The 25875-nt window shown below is 28.5% G+C and overlaps 1 protein-coding gene across 2 annotated transcripts in view; it reads left to right on the top strand.

Moving 5' to 3' along the window:
• Positions 1–25875, top strand: part of LOC123297389 — a 140984-nt gene that overhangs the window by 13547 nt on the left and 101562 nt on the right. For both annotated transcript variants that reach the window (XM_044879034.1, XM_044879043.1), the window contains exon 2: positions 12046–12198. In XM_044879034.1, coding sequence (XP_044734969.1) covers positions 12046–12198 — 153 coding nt within the window. The remainder of the gene's footprint in view (positions 1–12045; positions 12199–25875) is intronic.

The following is a 25875-nucleotide window of genomic DNA, read 5'->3' as shown; positions in this document are numbered from 1 at the left end:
ATTGCTATTGATTAAAAACGTAACTTTTTTGTTCAAAACATTTTTTCGGAAACTGTACAGTTTAGGCAAAAACAGATTGAAAAGTTTTACCAAAAATTGTTGATTGTATAAAAATTGTTATTTCGTAGAATTGTTTCTGCGAAATCTAGGCATTCTTCGGAAAAATCCAGAACTGAAGATCCATAGGTCGCCATTTTGTTGGCATCATTTTTCATATCAAATGAAACGTAATCTAGCTATTTGTAAGATAATAGTAAAAAATTGGTGAATTTTATGCATAATCGCAATAAAAATGAAACAAGAAGTGGTGAAAAAATCAAATGACCTGGGGAAAAGCTTTGATTTTTTAAATGTCCTTTATATTTGCGTCAATATACTCACTCCGAAAAATTTTCATTTATCCAATATATAATATAATGCTCATTATAATAAAACGATCGTCTCTTGGGAAATATTCCATGAAAATTAAAAAAGTTGAACTTGTTTCATCATTTTCATTTGATAATGAATAAATTTAGGGTCACATATATGGAGTGTTAGAAAAATATTGGAACGGTAGAATAATATTTGTAAGATACATTCTGTTTTTTACCCGACTGTCAATGTATGCATGCATGTATATGTATGTTTGTTTGTAAATTTCTTTATTACCTCGTATCTTTCAAATGGCTCGTTGAATTTTGACAGTAAAAGTATCGTTATATTCATCTTAAAAATCCAAGTGTCCTTAGATATGGGTTTGAAAATAAATAAAAAGGTAGATTTGCGGCGCCTTATAGGTTAATAGAGATATCGCACTTCAATCGTCAAAACTGTAACTATATTCGTCTCTGTTCATCAAATGATGGATCGTCGATGAACTCATAATTAAATGAAAATTTTGTTTTTATATCATCGACAACTTTATATTTTTATGGTATTTATTATAAACTTTAAGATTGTCTAAATATTTTAGATAGTATTTAATCACACTTTCTAGATTTTTTGATATAGAAATATCCAATTGAAAAGGATAACCTATATGATTCATCAATTTTTTCAGCCAACTTTGAACGATAAAATAATAATAAAAAACCCGATGACCCAGGAATTTTTTGTGATTTTTGGAAACTTTATTAATAAAAAAATTTGGAAAACGGTTGACCCTGCAGGTCATCCCTGTAACTTCCCGCTAAGTATTGACTCATAACGTGTAAAAAATTTTATCTATTCTGATGTTATATCCACTCGCATTTTATTGTAATTAGATGTGATCTTAGACTAAAATCTGATTAAATTTTTAATCAGATTTTAGTACTCAAATACTAAATACTAAATAATTTAAACATTAAAACACCGTTAAGTGTATTACCGTTTTTATAATTTAAACGGTATAGATTTTAGTGTTTTTGGCAAGCTCAAAAATTTCATAGACGTTTGATAAAACACTATGTTTTAAATTTTCAAATCGCGATAACTTTAGAATGAATAAACCGATTTTCACGCGGTTGGTGACATTCGACGCAGTTTTTGAAGCTTCATGAAGAATCTTTAAGTTTCAATTGATAGAACAAAAAAATTTTGAGGTTATTCCGAAAAAACGCTTTTTTGGGTTTTCTTTCGTCAACGATAACTCACGAACGAATCAACCGGTTTTGACCGGACTGGTGGTGATCGACGTGGTTTTTTGATGTTGATAGCTGATTAGTTTTTGGAATTGATTGATACAGCCGTTTAAAAGTTATTCAAAAAAAACCACTTAAAAAAATTGCAGTTTTTTTGAGATTTCTCAAAATCTATCGGTTCGAATCGGTCCAAATAGGCCTCAAAATTTAAGTTTGATCAAGCCCTTTCGAATGGCACTAACCGCGATCAAATCGGCGATCCGTTCAAAAGTTATGAGAGGTTTACATACACACACACACTCATACATACATACAGCCATACAGACACCCTCGCGGAAGTAGTCAGGGAAGCTTCCTGACACCTTAAAACGTCGAGATCTGATGAAAACTCGATTTTGGCAAAACGGGGTGAAAACAATAACTTCCCTATTTTCTTAGCGGGAAGTTAAAAAAGTATTTATAAAGTTTTTTTGAAATAGCTATAGTATTATTCAATCCTTGCATACCTCCTTAATAGGCAACTCCTTTACTTGCACAACTGTAACGCATTTTTTTTTCTAAATACATTATTTTCTAGTTTGACTGTTGTGCTAAAACTTTTCTAACACCTTGTATATTATATTTTTTTGTGTATACAGAGAATGTACAGGACATTTATAACTAATTGATAACTATCTCTTTATCACACGAATGTAGGTAGTACAATACAATATAATCTTTTTTGACACTTTTTATAATTATCTAAGTATTCCATATAGAAAATTCTAATTTATTATAGTTTAACAAATGAATATACTAATTAGATTTGTATATACAGAAAAATATTCTATTTAAACAAACACTATCCGGAATACCCAAATGAATTAAGGTAGTACGATCGCCAAGGATAAAGTCTAGACTTGTGGTTGGAATTATTTGTAATTTATTTTCAACTTTGATGATTAATTTTGTTATAATTTCATGAATGTGGACGAAAAATAAGAATAAGTCTTGAAATATCGAAAGCTGATTAATTAAACAAAATTTTCAATTTTCGATATTTTGAAAATTACTCCAGATATCGAAAAATTGTATTCATACTTTTCGTCCTATAAGTATTGTTAAGTTAAAACATAATTCAAAATCAAAATTGAAAAAATATATATTTATTAATTTGTGTCCCCACTACCGTGCTCATACATCCTTAATTAGACAAACACAATGGGTTCTTTTTGTTTTCAATAATTTATTAGGGTTTTAACTTTAAATTAAATAGTTTTTTTTAATTTCCACCAACTAGTTTTGAAGAAATCTATGAAAAGTATCATCCATCTACCGTTTTCCCAAAATGTTAGAACCAATGTTAAATATGCCTACAATTGAAGTCATTTATTTATTTAAATAATCGGACCACTTTTTTTAAAATTTTCATAATTGATTAAGATTTAGTCCAACTTAATGTAAAAAAAAAAAGAAAAAATCATTTATCCAAAATTACCCTGGATTGCTCGTACATCCTTAAATGGCTCTCAAAACTTTGAATGCGAGAAACGTATATGAACATCAATTTGAAGAAATTTTTCATTCAAAACTCTGCTGTAGGATTTTCAAATTTGAAAATGAGGAAAAATAGCACATGGTCACATAGTCACAGTACATAGTAAATGGTGACAGTAAATTGAACAACTTCGCTTTTACCATTCCTTTCTGAATTAGACTAAATAATCCTTAAAAAGTTACTTTTGTTTATTGATTTTTCGTAAACTAAATCGTCAATTACATCCTATTTAGGCTCAAAGCGCAAACAAAAAATGTCCAAAAATGCTTTCTGAATAAAATGAACTCCTATTTTTATGTGTTTTTTTAACCGACTTCAAACAAAAACGGAGGAGGTTATCAATTCGACTGTATTTTTTTTTTTTTATTTTTTTTTAATCTTTGTTACCTCAGAACTTTTGACTGGGTGAACCGATTTTGATGATTCTTTATCTGTTTGAAAGCTGATGCTTCCCGTGTGGTCTCATTTTATTTTGGGTAAGTTTTGACAACGGCATCTATGATAAAACCATAAAAGTCTTAAATTTGCAGCAAGTTTGCAAGACAAGAGTACGAATAACTCAATAACAAGCCAACCGATTTCGACGATTCTTTTTTTAGTGACGAATTGGTGAGTGTACTTCAGATTCACTAAAAATCTCAAAATAAAAAGAAAACTTTTAACAAAAATAAAACCGACTTCAAGAGAAAACTTTTCCAAAATACATTAATATGCACTAAAAAGTAAAAAAAATAACGATAATATAATGTAGTTAAAATTATTGTTATTTTTTGGAGTCGGTGTCAGCCAAGCTAATGTAGCAAACTGTTCTATCAGAGTTGTTTCCTTGGCAGACACCGACTCCAAAAATAACATTAATTTTAACTACATTATATTATCGTTATTTTTTTACTTTTTAGTGCATATAAATGTATTTTGGAAAAGTTTTTCTCTTGAAGTCGGTTTTATTTTTGTTAAAAGTTTTTTTTTTTTTATTGTATTTTGTTTTTTATGTGTTAATATTGACAACAAAATTTATAGTAAGCTAAAACTGAGATAGCATATAACATCTTTCTAAGCGAGCGTTTTCTAAAGATTTCTGCTTACTTTTTTTTGTATATTTTCTCGTGATTAAATTATTTTAAGTATCAAATAATTGCTCACTTAACGTTTAAGTGGATAATCGTTCTTATATTTCTTAAACTTTTATCAAGGACAAAAAAATTACAATGTAAAACTTAATATGACTAAGAAAACAACAAAAAATTATGGAAAAAAAGTACAAAATCATTTTTTTAAATTCAATGAAAATAAAGCTTAACTGTTGCCTTTTTCGATTTACTGAAAACTAAGATATTCGATGTCTGTCGATGTATAAATAACATTTTAATTTAATTAAATTTAAACATTATTTTGTATATATTAGCCCATATTTTACTAGGTTTAGATACTAATTGCGTGATTGATAACTATTCTAGAAAAATTTAGTAAAGGTTTTTTGATATTTAAGTTTATATTCAAAGGAGATATTTGAGTGGGTTACAATCTAGTTAAATTATATTAAAATGATGTGTCCTTGTCGAATTTCGAACTTTATATGAAATGTGACCTTTGACACTTATACCGTCTGTATCATCTCTCACACATATAATTTATGCATTGACACACTTGACTACGATCGGTTTTAGCCCCGGTTATTATTTTATTACAAATGTTAAACAGTACATTTTTTGTTTACTTTACCACACTATACATAAACTAGGGCACTTTGAAACAACAGCGCTTTTTAAATAATTGTACAGTTAACATTTTGCTAAAACCTAATGGAATAACTTTCTTAGGTGTCAAATATCATTAGTAAGGCATGAGTTAGTGGTGCAAATGTTTCTATTTGTTAATATACAATAAATTTTTAGTTCAATAGAACGGTTAATGTTAAAGTTGATTTACAAATTAATAAATAGGCAACTTGAATTACGTATACGTTATACATTTATAATAATTTTCGATTATTTGGCAAACACATAATATTTACGTCAAACAAGTTGCCTATTCAATAATTTTTAAGTGAACTTTAACATTGATCGTTTCTTTGAATTAAAAATTTATTGTTTATTAACAAATAGAAACATTTGCATCACTAACTCATTCGTTACTAATGATATTTGACACCTAAGAGACACATTCCATGCGGTTCTAGCAAAATGCGAGCGGTTTTTTTCATTTTCCTTTATTAGCCGTTTTTGTAACATCTTTTACTGTACTATAAGTAAATATACCTATTTTTTTGAGGTTGTTTTCAGATTTGCCAAAAACATTATTTTGTATGGAACGTCTTATTTTATAGTTAATATTTTATGCACCCGGGATTTTTATTTTATGAATTTATAATTTTTTTAAAATAATTGATACCCTTTTTTTGTGACCATTAATCCACAAAGATATAAAATTTATAACTCGAAAAATAATCAACTTAAAATAGATATTTTTTAAACCACTAGAAAATCTGGATTTAGAATTTTACCGAAAAACATATAAAATACAAACCACAATATATAAATTTTCATGTGGTTGCTATATCTCTCTAGTATTACAGTTAGGTATTTTGAAATCATATTTTGTTGAGCTAAAAAAAAATCTATACAAGTGAAAACAAACAATTGACTGAGTTAATTGTTGAAATACCATGTATAGATAGTGTTGATTACTCTATCACATTACATATACATACATGTCACACATACGTAACTGATATTCCCATATAATACAATTTACGCATAATTTGCGCCCTTACGGGTAAACAGTGATGTTTACGAAAGACTGTTTGAAACAAAAGTTGGTTATTTTTTTATAAGGAATATTTTTACATTTAAACATTTGTTCTATCTCTAACAGTTTACAAGGTGGGTCGGACCCAAGACTCAATTGAACTACGTTGCTCATTTACGAACTGGACCTCACTTCCAGCTTGATATATTTTTTCGTTGTTGAGTTATCGTGTTTACAGACGGACGGACGGACAACCGAAAATGGACTAATTAGATGATTCTATGAACACCTATACCAAAATTTTGTTCGTAGTAGCAATATTTTTAAGTGTTACAAACTTGAGACTAAACTTAGTATACCTTGGTATATTTCATATACATGGTATAAACATCTATGCCAATCTTAACATACATACGTTCGTCATACCTTGATGTACTTATCTGTGTGGAAATATTACCTATCGTACAAAGAAGTCGAAATTTATTCACTTCAAAGATCATAGTGGAAAAAAATGACACAAAACCACTAACCATAACGAATATTTATCAAAGCAAGATTATTTTTTAAAAGAAGGTTATGGTTCATTCAAAAATATCAACAAATCGTTGTGCATAGTTTATCCTTTATGGTTTTTCATAGTAAATTCGTAATATGAGATATTGCGTGTGTTTCCATCACACTAAGATTGGTTTTTTGTTGGCATATGTGATAAAGAGATTATAGACTAGAGAAAATCTACACAGAGGTAGAATATGTGGGTAAAATGTCTCTTGGGTAAAGGGAAGTGAGGTATAGAGAGAAAGTATGTACGCATCTAAGGCCCATTTTTTGCACTATTATTTTATTTTTATTATTTTTGCACTATATTAACACTAAAATAAATAAAAATTAGAAATAATTTAAGAAAACAAGCTTCATCACAATATATTTCTCATTTATTTGTAAATAAAATCAACAGATTCATTTAAACTTATTTAAGGTAGTACGAGCGCCCAGGCAAGTTTAAACTTGTGGTTGAAATTATTTGAAGTCATTTATTTTTTTAAATAATCAGGCAACTTCTTCCCCTCCCCCTAAAGTTCTTAGAATTGATTTAGACTTAGTCCAACTATATATAAAATAAAAATCAAGCCTTTTATCCAAAATTGCCCTGGCACTCGTTCATCCATAAACTACGAAAAAATAATTTGTTTCAAAACATTTGTACTGGTTTTAAATTTGCAACCTAAAGTCAGCCATGTTTATTAAGCCACGCCTCTATGTCAGTTGTCACGTATGTCATACTTTATTAATAGAGTTTAAATGGTGTATGATTTGCCTGAGTTAATATTTGTTGGTGCTGAAACGATTGTAGAATCGTAACCTAAACGCTATTCCTCGATATTGAGCTATTTTCAGGCAACTATATATAGGTAGACTTATTCTACAATTCTATACATAAGTGTTTCTTTATTAAAATCAAGTTTTTAGTTTTAAAATTTGCTATACTACGAAAGAACAGTGCAATAAGAATTCCTAAATCTTTCTCTCCAAATTAAAACCTACAATTTTTTTCCATTTACAAATAATTTCATCTTTTAAGAATAAGTCCTTTGAGATGATAAATCAACGAAAACATATAATTTGAATGACTTACATACCCAGCTTCTATGTAATTTTTTCGAGTGTTAAGATTTGAAAAATCAATATGTTAAAAGAGACAAAAAAAGACCAATTTTCTCTTCCCGTAAACGGATATTGAATGTTCGATTTTATTTTATTCGTTAAATTGAAGATGATTGATTCTTTTGTTATTGATACAAATTGTTGAAGTGAAAACAGAAATGGAAATTGATTTTTTGTTATTCAAAAGACTTCTTTTGTAAATTTGAAACAACTATAGCATAAGTAATTTTTATCAAACTCTTTTTTCAAAAACTATTTTCAATTACAAAACCTTCTAAATCCAAGTACGGATAGTGAGTTTTCTATTTTTTTTCATTAAATTTGTGTGTGTGTGTGTGTGTTTTGTTAAATACAAATACGGAAAAATATAATAAACATTTTTCTGTAAATAATTCTTTGTTATCACTATTATTAGTCCTACATATAAACTTTAATCATGCGACAATGTTATATAAAAATGTTCGTTCTTTTTGCCTCAGTGTAGTACTTTCGATGTGAGTAGTTAAAGATAAACTAATTAAAGTGTAATAATTCTATCTTTTTCTACTTATACTAAGCTTGTAAATAACGAACACGTTTTGGTACGAAAAGAACATACAAATATAATATAAAATAACATGACTCCAACAAATGGTCGTACGTTTTCCACATGAGGCAAGCCATGCGTCCGTCCACTGACCGATATGGTTTATATTTTCCCGTCACATAAATGGCGCCACATGCAGAGTAGTTAATAATATAGTTTTATCTTATAAAGTAATAATAACATTTCATAATAATGCATAATAGAATTGTTGTTTGTTCGAAATTAATAATATATGTGGTTACAGTGAAACATGATTAAATTCTGGAATTGGGTAAATGAGAAATTTTCATTGATGTGTACAATATGGCAAATGGATGACCTGCTCTTTTTAAGCTTAGAGGCTGATACATTTTTTTGTTTCACCTCCAGATTAAAATTGAAGTAGATATCTGTTTATTTCATTCTAATAAGAAGACACTTAATTGTCTCTCAGTCACTGTCAGTTGTGGTTTGGCCCTCGACTAAGCGAGAAAGTACTTAACTATGTTTCAATTGCGATTTAGGACTTCGTACCCACTATTAACAACTAGAAAAGTGATGATGATGTTCAAACGACTGAGAGGATTTTCTTAAAGCGCAGCTAAGAACACTCTCAATCGATATAAAATAGGTTCATTCGATTAGGAGCTACGATGCCACAGACAAATCGATCAGGCCTGCTTTTATCTCGGGGGTATATAGATATTTATCTGAACAGAAAAGGTCCAAAGTTTAAATGTTAATCTTTCTCTTCAGATTTTTTAAAACGCAAATTTTTTCTATTAAATTTTATTCACCAAATAGCATATGTTTTTACAAAGTTTTTTCTTGTTCGCATTTTTTCGGACGGTTGTGAAATAATCTGTTTTAAATAACTGTATTATAGAATTTTTGATCTAATTAGTATGATAGATATTATAAGTTTTATATTATTAAGCAGAAAAAAAAAATTAATATCCAAAGAGCGTGAACGAGAAAGTAAGACACCACCAACTTTTCTTGAATTACACTACCAATTATCGATTCGATGGCGTGAAAAAAACTGAAAATCAGTTTTTTGAAATATTCAGATTTGTGTTTTTACATAACATAAAAATTTCCTTTTACTTACGTTAAATTATCCCTGTTATCTTTAACTTCTGATAACTTTCACAACTTTTTAAATCGATAAATCATAAAATTTTAACAAAAAATGCAAATTGACAGTTATAAAAATATTTTTATTTGTTCTCAAAATTCATGCCAACTTGAATCGATGGAAAAATTTTTAGTTTCCTAGGTACCCTAATGTCGGCTTTTGGCGTCTGTTGTAGTTTTTAACCGACTTCAAACAGAAACGGAGGAGGTTATCAATTCGACTGTATTTTTTTTGTTTTAATGTTTGTTACCTCAGAACTTTTGACTGGGTGAACCGATTTTGATGATTTTTTATCTGTGTGAAAGCTGAAGCTTCCCGTGTGGCCCCATTTCATTTTGGTTTTCTTCTGAAAACGGTATCCATGAGAAAACCATAAAAGTCTTAAATTTGCATTAAGTATGCATGACAAGAGGACGAATAACTCAATATCAAGCCAACCGATTTCGATGAATCTTTTTTTAGTAACAAATTAGTTAGTGTATTCACTAAAAATCACAAAATAAAAAAAACTTTTAACAAAAAGAAAACCGACTTCAAAAGAAAAACTTTTCCAAAACAAATTAATATGCACTAAAAAGTTAAAAAATAACGATAATATAATGTAGTTAAAATTATTGTTACTTTTGGAGTCGGTGTCAGCCAAGGAAACAACTCTGACAGAACAGTTTGCTACATTTGCTTGGCTGACACCGACTCCAAAAATAACAATAATTTTAACTACATTATATTATCGTTATTTTTTTACTTTTTAGTGCATATTAATTTGTTTTGGAAAAGTTTTTCTTTTGAAGTCAGTTTTGTTTTTGTTAAAAGTTTTTTTTATTTGGGTTTTAACTCCCAACTGGCAAAAAAATATCGTGCGATAAGGGACATACTACCAAAAATCCAAAGTTGCGCTATCATGTGACTAGACATTTCATAAAGTATATTTGGTTTGTAAATTAAAGGATGTATTGTGACTTCATTCTTTACTTAAAATATTAATTATACCGTCATATTATAACAAGACTGTGACCGTCATAGTACATTAGCTAATATCCTTGATGATCAAGAAACACAAATTAATATTGTAAAATGTTGTCTATGGGATTAAGTTACTTTTTTTCCATTAAATATAATTTTCTTGATAAAAAAAAATTTGAAAGAAAAATTTAATTAAAATATATTCATTAATCATAAATTAAATAATCATTTGATTGATGATATATTGTAAGGAAGATAATGAGAATTTTTTTTTTTTATTTTTAACCGACTTCAAACAAAAAAGGAGGAAGTTATCAATTCGACTGTTTTTTTTTTTTTTATGTTTGTTACCTCAGAACTTTCGACTGGGTGAACCGATTTTGATAATTCTTTATCTATTTGAAAGCTAGTGCTTCCCGTGTGGTCTTATTTCATTTTGGTTGAGTTCTGATAACGGTATCCATGAGAAAATCATAAAAATATTAAATTTGCATTAAGTATGCACGACAAGGGGACGAATAACTCAATATCACGCCAACCGATTTCGATGATTCTTTTTTTAGTGATAAATTAGTTAGAGCACTTCAGGTTCACTAAAAATCCCAAAATAAAAAGAACTTTTAACAAAAAGAAAACCGACTTCAAAAGATAAACTTTTCCAAATTAATATGCACTAAAAAGTAAAAAAATAACAATAATATAATGTAGCTTAAATTATTGTTATTTTTGGAGTCGGTGTCAGTCAAATAACAATAATTTAAGCTACATTATATTATCGTTATTTTTTTACTTTTTAGTGCATATTAATTTGTTTTGGAAAAGTTTTTCTTTTGAAGTCGGTTTTCTTTTTGTTAAAAGTTTTTTTTTAAAACATGATGGATCGGGAGATGTACAGGAAAAATCCTTGATTGGTCGTCTTGAATCAGCACTCGATTTGGAACCTCAATTAGAAGATAGATAATTATATAAACCATCTTCAATATGGGCTAAATTTCGAGTGGGCTTTCTCAACAAAGTTGAATCGTAAAATGGCCAGAAAGGATAGTGACGGATCTAATGAATTTCATGATTTTTGAAACGTTCAGGGGGTAATATAGCCCTTCCGCTTGAAGAAACGTGGACGTTAGGCCCATTCGTAAAATCCTTGTTGGAATTATTAAATTTTTGAGAGGTTTAAAACTCCGATCTGATTGGAATAAAATTTCTATGGCCGACATCTTGCACAAATTTTTTGCGTCTGTCTCCCGGATCACGACTTTTTTTTTAATAAAATGAATTTTTCTTATTGCCTTCTAGCTTCGATATAATATTTATTCGAATTTTTATATTACTTGTAAACTCGTTACGACAAATACACAGATTTTTCTGAAAAGTTGTTACAACGCTCTTACACGTATAGTATTAAAATTTTTAGATTTTAATGACGTCACTAGGTTCAAAGTTCGATTTTTTTGATAACACAGGTAAATTTTATCCGATCCTAATGGAATTTTTTTTGATACCCACTAATTTTGGCTCATGCTTTTCATCAAAGATGCTAGTTTTTCGCTACCACTCATTTTAGTGCTAAATATCGGTACCAATATAACAGAATCTCAAAAACTATTACAGCCAGGTTAAATTTGACCACAAATTTGAAAAGTACGGCCCAAATTTAGTAGGATTACATACTTTGTGTATCAAAATCGGATATAATTTGGATGAGATAGAGCAAAATTATAATTTTAGGATTTTAATGACGTCACTTAGTTAACATAAAAATGTCTACAAAGATGTCAAAAAAAAAAAACAGCCGACAGTAACTTTTTGTTCTTTTTATTTACAGATTTGGAAGACCGTGGTGATAAGAAGTTTGGCGATAAATGTGAACATACAAAAGAATGTGGATTTATGTGGGGCGTATGTGATCCAGGAATACATTCATGCCAATGTTATTCGGAGTATCCTGTAACAAATCATATTGACAAATGTGGCAAAGGTAAAATGTTTTTTCATTGTTTATAAAAATGATTAGTTTTTTTTTCCTCAATTATCATCATTATATAAAAATAATTTCGAATATGTAATTGATTTTCTGAGGAAAATATATTTTATAATTATAGTTGTTGAAATAAATACCACGATACTCGGGATAAATTTTTTTTTCGAGTTACTTGTTAATTATTTCAAAAACCATGCCTCAACTCGAAGTAAACAAAAATTCCTTCTAAATTATTTCTTATAAGTATTTGGCATATAATGAACGACACGACCTAAGATGAACGGCTAGGCGAACGAACACGATGAACGACTAGGCCTACCAGAACATTTCGATTATTGCAGGAACTTTTACAGTAGGGGAAATGGGTGCAGGTGAGGGAAACCATGCCTCATCTTCTTTGTCACTTGACATGAGTAGCTATCATTTGAGTCAGCCTTTTTTTGTCGACCGCTCCGATCTGAAGACTGTGGACGTTAAAGCCCCCTTGCTGTTCTTAAACAGCTCCAGATAGATCATATAGTAGTGGCGTCGGGTTAAGCCAACCTTCTTCTCGGTATCATAACGAACACTATGGTTCTATGGTCTAATTGTGTCCCATCCCAGGAGAGCCACTCTAACCTCATCATCTAAGCTTGTAAGCTTGAATATAATAAAATTATTGTTATAATTACTATTTTGCTTGCTTGAACTCTTTTATATAATAATAAGTTAGTAATATTAATAAATTTATGAAAAAGTTAATATAATAGACTTAATTTATGTAGGTTTTTGTTTAGGGTTAAACAATATCCCCTATTAATATTTTATATTTATATTTATAAATATATAATAATTATTATCATATTCGTTGTGTGCGTAGTCATGGTAGGGGCAAAAAAAAAAACGATGCTAGCGCTTCCAGTGAAAATTTTGGCGATAAAGGACGCTGTTATGACTAATTTGCAATTCTTTACATGTTAATGTTATAGTAAATGTCAAATTAAAATTATTGAGAAACATTAATTTATTAAATTTAATGCATTAAAAATTATGAAAATAAGATATCAAATTGCATAAATATTATTTTTTAAATGTTAATTATCATAATTATTTATTTAAATTTGTGAGACAATAATATTAAATTTTCAATGTAAGTCATAAATGCAATCCATACAATTCTATAATTAAAGTAGTGTATCGTTACCATTAAAACGACTCCAATAAAACTCACACGCGGTGCGAATACACATATACTACTGTAGTTTATTAGATGTCCGATGTCCGGTAACCTTTTTTTAGTAGTTTAAAAAATATAAGAAATATCACATGGACAAAAATTAGTTAGAAATACCACAAATATACGATGTATAGTCGTAATTATTTAACACGTTATAAGTCCCTCATAGTTTTGTAAGTTCCTCATACCAAAATTTGGTTAAGGAAGTTCCCAAAAAATCACGTTTTCCTAGGATCATCTATAAATCGTGTATATGCATTCTCATTAATGCCCGCTATAAGCCGATAAATTTTTTAATACCTCTTACGGTGTTAATTTTATAGATTTAAGCTGTTAAAGTTTGCGTTTTTAACATATAAATTCTATATTGAAGTGTTTTCAAAGGTATAGTTTATTATGTAACAAGTCAAACTTTCGTAAGATTAATTTGGAAAACTAAAAGTAATTTGTTAAAAACATGACTAATATATTCCTATAAAGAAAATTATATCAAGCGGTACTCGTTTTTCCATAAAATACATTTCAAGTGATAAAATGAATGGCATTTGTGTATTATTTCTTCTATAAGTGATTTTCTCTAAATCTTTAGGCATCAATATTTCAAAAACTATCGTATATATCGAAAAATTTTAATCTTAATTTTCGTCTTATTTTTCTAAGTTCAAACAGAATTCGTCCTAAAAATTTGAAACGCAAGTCTTTATTTTTCCAAGTATAATTTAAAGAGAATTATCGGAGTTTGCAATAAATTTTGGAGGGATTCTAATAATTGATGCAAGTGGCGTCCAGATCAGGGGCCGAACCCATTTTTTTTTCATCAGAGATTTGTCTATCTGCCCCATCGTTTGCCAAAAGATGTGTTTTGTCCTACCATTGATATTTCAACAAGATGTCTTGAAAATCTATAATAAATATGGTTATAATTTGTTATATAATGTGTTTATTTTATAATAATTTATAAAGGTATATTGTTCAAAGTCTGTGTGTTTGTGTTATTATATGTGTAACCTTATTTCTTTCCACAAATATACCACAATAATACACACATATTATATTATGAGAGGGATACAGGATAATTATTTAGCTGGAAAAGGGACATAATTTAGATGTAAAAGTCAGGATAAAATAAATAGGGATGAATACATGTCATTCGCATTTGTATTTGTTGGGATATGGTGTGGAAATTTGAATTTAAACAAATATGAAATTTAAAATATACCTATTATTTTATTTTAGTTTAATTTAACACGAGCGATCAAGATTTACAAATTTTCCTCAAAAAAATATGTTAATGAACTGATATTGGGAGGCTGAATTACGATTGAAATTATGCAATTTCAATCGTGCAATTATTTTTTTTAAAAGCCCAATTATCTTAGGGTTGTCTCAATAGACAATAGACACAGATGGTGACGCATCCTTAGATATTCAAGGTCAAAGGTAGTAAAAATCAGTTTTTTGAGAATATCTCGTTTCCTTTGGCATCAGTTGTATTTACATTTATTATAAGTAGTAAAAATCAGTTTTTTGAGAATATCTCGTTTCCTTTGGCATCAGTTGTATTTACATTTATTATAAAATTAAAAGCTGTAGAGACTAAATTTCACTACAAATTTCGTCCGAAACCTTTTTTATACGTTGAACCGTTTTTGAAATAAAGCAAAGGGATTTTTCCCCGAAAAAGCTAAACAAAAATTTTCGGATATTTTTACCATGAATTTTACTTATCTTCAATTTTGTTTTTTTATTTCATTTAATATTGGAAAGTTGGCTTTCGTTGAAAGAGAATTGTAACTTCAATGGATTTATTACCATCAATAATTCTTGAATATACAGTCAAACCTGGATAAGCGAGAGTTTAAGGGAGCACAATGTCATTCTCGCTTAGAGAGGTATCTCACTAACCCGAGTTTCTCGCTAATGCAGGTACATGTTTCTCGCTAATGCAGGTGGCGTTCCTGTCTTATAGAGGTACGCAGCAATAACAAGTCACAGCAAGTACGAGCAGTAAATATTCCTCCTAAATAATATAAATAAATAAAGCTCGACTGTCGCTTATAGAGGTATAGTAGTCTCACTTACGGAAGTCCATGAGGGAAAAACGACTCTCTCTTACAGAGGTTTATGTTTCTCGCTAATAATAATAATAATAATAATAATATTTATTGATTCTTTTTTTTACAAATCGATACATTTGTTTAGAACATGTCAATTAAAAGTATACATATTTCAGTTACAAAAATAAAATAAAATAAAATATAATTATAAAACAGAAAAAGTAGATTTTAAGATTTTCAAAAATAGTAAAATAAAACAATTTAATATGTCGCAATCTTTAACCTCAACATAAGGACGAAAGAAAAAAAAAAAAAAACGACTGTCTGTGAATATGGTACAATAAAACTCCCTGGAGCATTGACACAAGTGGCACCTGTTTATATTCAAAAATTTAATAAATATATAAATAAATAAATAATAAAAATAAATAAATATAAATAAAATAGATAAAATCATAACGATAGTCAAATAGTAAAATTTTATTAAGTTAAACGTTAAAAACAATAAAAAATAAAATAGGTAAATAAATAAATAAATTCTTATCTCTAACAGGTGTAAAAGGCCTGTTAAAGACGTGTCAAATATTAAAAAGTTTTAAAATACTTATCTCCAACAGATGTAAAAGGTCTGTCAAAGACGTGTAAAATATTAAAATATTAAAATACTTATCTCTAACAGATGTAAAAGGTCTGTCAAAGACGTGTCAAGAATTAAAAAGTTAAAATACTTATCTCTAACAGGTGTAAAAGGCCTGTCAAAGATGCGTCAATTGTTAAAATGTTAAAATTCGTGTCTTGAACACAACAAAATGCCTGTTCAAGATGTGTTAAAATAAAAATTAAAAAAAAAAAAAAACCATTGGTCAAGTTCCAAAAACAATTAGGAAAATAGTCATTAAAATTACGTACAGATTTAGTGAGAGTTAGGTACGATCGATTCAATAAAAAAAAAGCAGAGTTAAAAAAAAAAAATAAAAATAAGAAAATAAATAAAACATCCGCATATAGAAAATTTAAATCATTTCATCTATCGAATAGAATGCATTCTGAATTAAATAGTGTTTGAGTGCTGTAGAAAATTTTTTACCATATTTTTGTATGTCATTTTTTATATGTTCATTATTTGAAAATTTATTATATAATTGAATTGTTTTGTATCTACTTCCATTTTTAAAATTATTCAGTTTGATTTTGGGCAAAGTGTAGGCATTTCTATACCTTATCATATAGCCAGTACTCTTATATTTATTTTGTTCAAAATATTCGGGATTACGCAGTAAAAATTTAATACTTTCAAGCACATACAAACAGGGAAAAGTTAATATTTTATGTTTAACAAATGCATTCTTACAAGTTTCTCTACTTTTTAAATTAAAAATGATACGTATTGCTCTCTTCTGTACTATAAAAATCCTTAAAAATCCTTAATAGAGGTTTTGGGAGCTTAAAATGGTGGGTCCTGGCTATTACTCTCACTTATAGAGTTTTCTCACTTACCCAGGTTTGACTGTATATTTTTTTAATTTTCTTATTGATAGAAATTTATAAGTGTGATAAAAGTATGTAGTTTACGAATGAAGGAAAATTATTATCTGAGTACGCAACAAATTTTATTCTGGGTTTCAAGTCTATTTAATTTTGTCTTACTTAAGAAAAAAAAATTAACATCAATTTCTCTAATATATTTCTTCAATAAATTTTACACTGTTGCAAAGCTCAATTTTATCCATGTTAGCTCAATCTATCTGCAAATATTTCCTCATACAAAAGGTTAAAAAATAAATGATAAAATATTGACAAAATTTACCTTATATAATCGTGCAATTTTTTTCTATGAAAAAAAAAATTCAAGTCACTTGAGATATAAAAAAGAAAAAAAAAATGATACTCCACCAATAACAACATTGTTGAAAAAGCGATCAACTTTATAAAATGTTTTCAATAGATAACAGAGCTTTGTATATGTGTGTGGAAATGTTGGGGTAGGAGTGTATGCATGTGTTTGTATAAGTGTGATTTATGAGAATAATACGGAAAAAGTATGTAGAATAGTTATCATAATATTATTTTTTTTTGGTTGAATGTCAAATGTGCAATAGGGTATTCTACTATTTTTGAAAAAGTACTTCAAAATGTTGATTTTGCTAATAAATAGCCACCAAAAATTTATTTCGGAAAAATACACATGCTTTCTTGCCAAAAACTTAAATTAAATTTTAAACATTTTTAAACTGTGAAAAACGCGGGCATCCAATTTGATGACGTAATATGGGTTTCACTATATAAAATAACACAAATAAGTTTGACAGATATATTCATAGACATCTGATTATAATAAATATAAATACTTATTATCTATGTATACATTATACCCAGCTGTCTACACTGAACTAATTGATGGTCTATGTCTCATACCGCTATGACATCACGGCAGAGTTTTAGGCCACGTGATATGCAGTTTAAAAATTACGATTTTTAATTTTAATTTTTTAAAAGAAAAATGTGATTTTATGACTCGAAATCAGAATATTTAAGTATATTTTTACATAAACTTTTTTCAAATTTCATGATTTATTTTTGACTAACGATAATACCCTATTATCAAGGACTTTTTATACACCAAAAAAATCTAGCAAGTTTTATTTTTAATTACTACCGAATTTAGCCGATATTTCAGAGAAATTCAATTCTTAGATGTCAATAAATCCCTATCCCAATATATTATAAATGTGAAAGTAAGGATTTTCGCTTGTTTTTTTGGTTGTATGTTACGCTTTCACGCCAAAACTAGCGAACGGTTTTTACTGAAACTGTACAGCAATATAGCTTTTACATCAGAATAACACGATGACTATTTTACAATTTAAAAAATTGAAAACTGTGCATATCTTTTAGCTGCGTAAAACAATCCCTTCAAGTGTTATGGAAGGGAGATAAGTGAGATCAAGGTTTTTACTTTTAAGCCCAGTGAAGCGGGCCATTTACTATTCCAATTAATGTGCCATTTTCTATTCCACTAACGTGTAAACAATTGACAAACTAATCTTATTTAAATAAAAACACATGATTTATTGCAAATTTTATAAGGTAACAGCGTTACGGTCGATTTCGCTGTCCCCTTCATTTACAAATCTCCCTACCAATAGAATCTATTCTATCTTATCAAAGTCAATGCCGTTAAAGGGCTCATCAAAATCTCGAGTGCTATAAGTAACTACATTTCAAAATGTAAGTCATTCGTCCAAATGAACGAGATTTGGTAATTTTTGGGTGAGCCCAATTACAGACGTCAACAAACCAGAGATATTTAACCCAAATTACTTAAGTGGGTACAGAAGTACCGTGTTCTGGACAATAAAAAGAAAAAAACTAAATAAGGGACAGCCGCGTATCAACAGGTTTTCTCTCTCCATTTTCCGTATGTATATAAGTAAACAGAGTACATACTTAAATAAAACTACCTACCTTCATAGGTAATTTGTTGAAAGGGTAAAATAAGATGTATAGTAAAGAAGACCATATTATTTCCTCATTCCATATAATATGGTCTATTATCTATCGGTAGGAACGTATATTATAAAGGTATCAATATTTCAAACAAAAAACAATGTCAACACTTTACTTTATAAAGTTTAGGTTTTCATCACCAACATAAAAAGGTCTGTAGAATATGAACTAACAACAAGAAGAAATTCAAGTAAAAAATGTGTATAAAAATACTTTTTAAACTCTCATATAAGTTTTGATATTTATATATTTATATTTAGATAAGATTATATCTTTTATCTTGTATCGTTAAGAAATTTAAAACTTTAAATCATTGTAAATTATAATTTCAGAAAATATCAATTTCTACCATAGAGATAATACCATAGAGCTGTATAAACATAGGAAATGCAATAAGTGAATTAGTGACTGGAGTAAAGAGGCAGAAAGAAACATAAATTGTACGCGTACAAGAGGCGAATATAGTTCCTACTATATCTGTCTCTCTACAACTATATGCGTCTACTTTATCTGTCTCTCTCTCTCTCTACTGAGATTAACCGTTTGGCTGGTGACTTTGCAGTTTTATGGTATTATCTCTATGATTTCTAGCCAGCTAGGTGACGGAAATTATTGCGTTAGAAAAGAATGATATAGAGGCTTAAAGCAGAAGAAGAAAATTTCTTTGCAATTGTCTTAAGGTAGTACTATCGGTAATAGACTTTGCATTCAGAATTTATTGAAACTTGGCATAGTTGTCCATTATTATATCATAATTTTCCACTTAAATTTTTAGGAGTCTTCAGAGAACTGAAAAAAATATATTTTAAAGATATTTTAACATTGATCCTTATGGGAAATCACAGATTTTATTTTATTTCACAAAACTGGACGTTCAGATTTTCAGTTCTCTGAAGGGCTCTAAAAATTTAACTGGTTAATTATGATATAATAATGGACAAGTAAGACAAGTTTCATTAAATTCTGAATGCAAAGTCTATTATCGATAGTACTAAATTAAGTAGGTATTAGTCAAATTGAAACAAGTAAAGCAGTTTCTTTCAGTTGAATATTTATGTTCAATCTTCAGGACTGTAAAAAATTTAAAATTTCCTATCAAAAAATTAATTTTTGTATTTAAAAACTGAAGGTAGACTTTTTTAGCCTACTGTGTAGACACATGTATTCTACATTTTGATCTCCGCGAGTACTTGAGTCGAAAGTCCAGCCAGACCGAAGCTCATTTTATTGCCAAAAGACTGGACGTAAAGCTGGTATTGAGAAGGTAGGCTAAGAAGGCTGGTGCGTCAAGCTTTTACAAATAGTTATGTATGTGTAACCCATAAGAAAACTAACTTTCTACATTTTAGCACAATAAAAGTCCCTATAAAGTTTTTTTTTATTTTAATTTTCTATTTAAAACTAAAAAACCTGGTCATAAAAAATATGGTGTAAGCGATGAGAAATTCTGGTCATAATTAACTATATAAAAATAATGCTATTCAATTTACGCATGCATGAAAAATTTCAGATCAATCGGAAACCAAGAAAGGGGTCAAATTAATTTGCAAGATTTCCAAAAAAGTAAAAATAGAATAATAATATTGTCCTTGTGTTTGGATATAAGTTTTGTGTTTGAGTTAAGAAACCCAGCGGTCTAAGGCGCTAGTCTTTGACCGTTTGTTTACTTAGACAAAGGTTGCGGGTTCGAATCCACGCAGCGGCAGTGTGAACAATTATAATTAATGGGGGCGGTAGATTTGATCACATTATCGTCGCTTGGATAAGAACGAAGTAACCGAATCCACACACATCACTAATATAATTGTAAATATGAATGTAGTTAAATAAATAAAAATTAACAAATAATGATGTGGATGGCCTCTATTATAGGCGTATATGTCAGAGAAACGGAGGTTAAACCCCATTATTAGTATTATTATAAGTTTTGGAAATTATTACGAAATTTGAATGCAGAATCATAGTAGCAAAGTTTATCCACAATTTCTAAAAATGAAATATTGTTATCCAGTAAATTATATTTGAAGGGCAATTTAAAGAAGGACAATGGTTTACCAAGGACAATACGCATCATTAAATCATTTATTTTTATCTCATTTATAAATGTTAACCATAGAGATAATACCATAGAGCTGTATAGACATAGGAAACGCAATAAGTGGAAAGGGGATAATCCTCATGTTGAATTGGCTATATTATCCATATAAATGTAAAACAAATTCAAAACAAAAGTGCAAAAATTAAAAAAAAAAATTTTTATTTTTAAACTTGAGGTAGTTTTTTTAAGACTATAGGGTAGAAATATCACTATATTTTGAGCTGCGTGAGTACTTGAGTCGAAAGTCCAGCCAGACCGAAGCTCATTTTATTGCCCAAAGACTGGACGTTAAGCTGGTATTGAGAAGGTAGGCTAAGAAGGCTGGTGCGTCAAGTTTTACAAATAGTTATGTATGTGTGAAAGTGGTCAAATTAATTTGTAAGATTTGCAAAAAAGTAAAAATAGAATAATATTATCCTTGTGTTTGGATATAAGTTTTGGAAACTATTACAAAATTTTAATGCAGGATCATACTAGCAAAGTTTATCGACAATTTCTAAAAATGAAATATTGTTATCCCGTAAATTATATTTGAAGGACAATTTAAAGAAGGACAATGGGTTACCAAGGACAATACGCATTATTAAACATATATTTTCTAATTTATAAATGTTTACATAATTTGCATTAAAAGTTTTCCTATTTAAACGCTCATATAATCCTATTATTACGCCTATAAACTATAAAATATAGTGCAGAGTAAGTTTAAATTGGTTTCCATACACAATTTAACTATATAATACTGTATTTTAATGTATAAAACAATCTGTTTTTGATGTGTGAAAGAACTTGTATGACAGGCACACGCTTCATTGTATTTTTTTTTTCATGAAAATTTTGCTTACATAAGTTAGTTTCGAATTTCATTTCTACCTACCGAGATGAATGTACCTACCAAGTTTTTGTTTTTTGAACGAGTACAATATTTGAAAACAATATTTCGTCTATTTTGGCATAAGCTGTATATTATACATAATACAACGTGCCAATTCGTTGGCTCCGTATGGGAAAATATATTTAGTTATTTATTTCATGAAAAAAAGTTATTCTTGACAAAAAGCTCTGCATGGTCTTAATAATCAGATATCAAATTTTTGTTCATGTGTTCGAGGTTTTTCGAAGAATGTAAATTTTGCTTAGAAATAAAGTTTTATTTTTATAATATCGACAATCTTTATTAAGAAAAGTTGAATCTAATTCAAAAATTCGGTCAGATATCCAATACTGTTCATCTGCCATGAAAAATAGATTTTGTTTTCTTTATTAATTCTTCTCTGTATTCGCACGGATGATAGTTTATGTCTTCAGATCGACACAGTGGAGTAGCTCGCTTTGGAGGGACCCGGTATCAAAATTAGTTGGGGACCTAACTGAAGGTTTAGGGATTCTTCGTTTTTAAAAAAAGTTCTTTTGAAATAGGATCAATAGTAAACGTAAAAGTGACATAACATTTCCAGAATCTAGAATCCATGATGCTAAAATAATTATAACATTTATTATACGTTGGAATACATCTCTCCAGTAAAATTAGCACGGGGGCCTCTGTAGCCAGGGGGCCCCGTATCATTGAGACGACTGATACGGTGGTAGCTACGCCTATGGATCGACATTTAATGTAGAATGCAAGGCCAAATTCTGTGTAGTAGCAATTTATCTTTCACAAGGGAAAATTGAGCTTCCCCTCCGAAGTGGGCATCCTTGGCTCCGCGTTTTAGGAAATAAATGAAAAAAAAAAAAACAAAAAGCCGCATCTTTCTAGCTTTTAAAGAAGAAAAGAGGTAGTTTTAGAGATATTTTTCCCATTTTTGGGATGTTGTTAAATAAATATTGAATTTTTTTGAACTTTTCTCTTAATTTGACTTTATTTCAAATCTATGGGTGATAATCTCATCTTTCTAGCATCTATAGAACAGAAAATCGTTATTTTGAGAAGATTTTCCCCATTTTTGAGAGAGGTTTCTAATGATGTCGTAAATAAACACATTTTTGTATATAATGACATTCTGTTGTATATTTAGTATCAGCATTGCTAACTTGCGAAACCGGGGCGGCCTTAGTTTAGTATATACCTTTCTAAAACAACATAGTACAGAAAGACCACTGATTAACCAAAGTGAAGTGTGTACTTTTCCTGTAAATTTAATGATGACATCCTACAAATTTTGTTCAAATATGCTCTCTCTGTTAGTATTTTGTTTTAAGCAGGAATATGCTGATTATGAATATATTATTTTAGAGTAAAGGTAAAATTTATATTTGATTGTGGTAACAGATGTAATATGTACTCTTGTTCTCTTTGATATGATATAACAACCAAGTACTCCATTAAAATTGTGCAAATTTAATTGATTTCCAAATAATAATGAACATCAATTAAACAATACGGTTTTGAGTTGACACTAATTTGATTTCAATATTCCATTTATTAATTTTTTTTGTTTTGTTTTAATTATATTCAACTTTTCGAGTCAACCATTTAGTATTCATTATTTTTATACACTAAATTGTTGGAAGAGTCGTAAAAAATCCTTCTAGATTTCCTGCTAAAACAATACGCTTGTTGACTTTTGTTTATCACTTCAGGTGAAGAATTTTCAATGCACGGGCAGAAAAGTAAAGTTAGTTTTTGAAAATCTATAGAAGTACCCAAAATATGAACGTTTAAAATTCCTAATTACACTAAGAGGAAGATATAGGTTAGATACGGGCTAAAATCGATACAAATATTACGATATCTCAGAAACTCTGAATCCAATCATTAAATTAACCTGATTTATATATTTTTTGGATCAAAATTAACCCATTCACCGAGTTTCATTTTTTATCATCAAAAACAGTAATATTTTTTACCCATTCATGGTACACTTTTTCATATAGAATCACTTCAATTCAAAATAAAATGACACTGGCTGTGAAAAGTTCAATAAAAAATAAATGACAGAATATAAAGCAATAAACCATTATTTCAAATTTTCTCATACACCATAAAATTTAGATGATTTCTATAATGATGCCGAATTTTTTTTGTCTGTTTGAAGTGCATTTGCGTCTGATGTCTAAACAAGCAGAAAATAATTTTAAAATTGTAATAACATTTTTGGCTTTATACCAAGTAAACATAAATACTTTTTCACATAAAATCATAAAATCGTCTACCGAATAGACAATAGTAAGAATATATATATATATATATATATATATATATATATATATATATATATATATATATATATATATGTTCAGTATTTTAAAATAACTTAATTTATTGAAATATAATTTTTTTAATATTACTGATAAACAAGACAGATAATATATATATATATATATATATATATATATATATATATATATATATATATATATATATATATATATATATATATATATTTATATATATATATATAAACTTTAGACAGATAAATAATACATATTTCTTTTAATATTAATCAATTTGAAAATTTCTTTTTCCTGGCTTTGGTCCGTGCAAAAACAACAATTATGTTGTAATTAATTTCTTGGCCTAGTTGGGCTTCAATAGACAGTAATGCAAGTGCATTAAGTCTATCTTGGCCCATGCTTGTGCGTAAATAGGTTTTTACCCTTTTAAGAGTAGAAAAACATCTTTCTCCTGAACAATTTGTAGCCGGAATACTCAAAAAAATACGGAGAGCAATCTCCACATTCGGATAAACATCGATCGAAGATTCTTGCACTTGGATTTTCAGAAATTATTGAAATTTGCAGATGTAATTGAAGATTTTGCACTATTTGACTATTCTGAACCAATTTTTATAATTGATTGTCTTTACTTTTTTGTGGTTGAAATAATTTGTACTTTATTTTCAACTTTGATGATGAATTTTGTTATAACTTTATGAATGTAGACGAAAAATAAGAATAAAATTTTTCGATATCTGCCTTAGTTTTCGAAATATTGAAAGCTAAATACTTTTACAAAATTTTCAATTTTCGATATTATGAAAATTACTACAGATATCGAAAATTTTACCCTTACTTTCGTCTTTTTTTAACATAATTCACCATCAAAATTGAAAATATTTATTTTTTTAAATTTGTGTCCCTACTGCCGTGCTTATACATTGTTAATGAGTCTAGCACAACGGATTTTTTTTTCAATAATTTATTATGGTTTTAAATTTAATTTTTTTTTAAAATTACCAACGACTAGTTTTGGAGAAATCTATAAAAACAAATCATCCATCTACTGTTTTTCCATAAGACCAATGTTAAATGTGCCTACTTTTGAAGCCATTTATTTATTTAAATAATTTAAACTTAGTCCAACTTCATATAAAAAAAAATCAAGCTTTTTATTCAAAATTGCACTGGCGCTCTTTCATCCTTAAACTAAACTAAATTACTTTCATCAACTTTTACTAAACCAAGGCAAGCATAGTTAACTCTTCCTAGGAAAAGTGAGTTTATTTATTTTGAATTCACCGTTACTGATGTTTTAGTAAGAGTTTACTCTGCTTTGGAAGAGGCAACTCGTAATAGCAATCGACTTTTCCTATAACATGTATACATACTATCATTATATTTTGTATATGTATGAACAACATGTTGTATAAACGCTGAACGCATAAAAGCTTCGTCATACAATGCCTATTTTACATTGTAAACATGTAAACACTTGACAATGTATACATATAATGGATATATATGTAAACAACTTTATTAATATTCAGGAAACCTCCAAGTCAAGTTTATGTTATCTCAATGTGTAAGCAAGAATACATACCAAGGTGTAATGAAAATTTAGTCTCCTTAGCGGC

The sequence above is a fragment of the Chrysoperla carnea genome, chromosome 1 (genome assembly GCF_905475395.1).
Source record: "Chrysoperla carnea chromosome 1, inChrCarn1.1, whole genome shotgun sequence".
Taxonomy (NCBI): domain Eukaryota; kingdom Metazoa; phylum Arthropoda; class Insecta; order Neuroptera; family Chrysopidae; genus Chrysoperla; species Chrysoperla carnea.
This window is presented reverse-complemented; position numbering and strand designations above follow the sequence as displayed.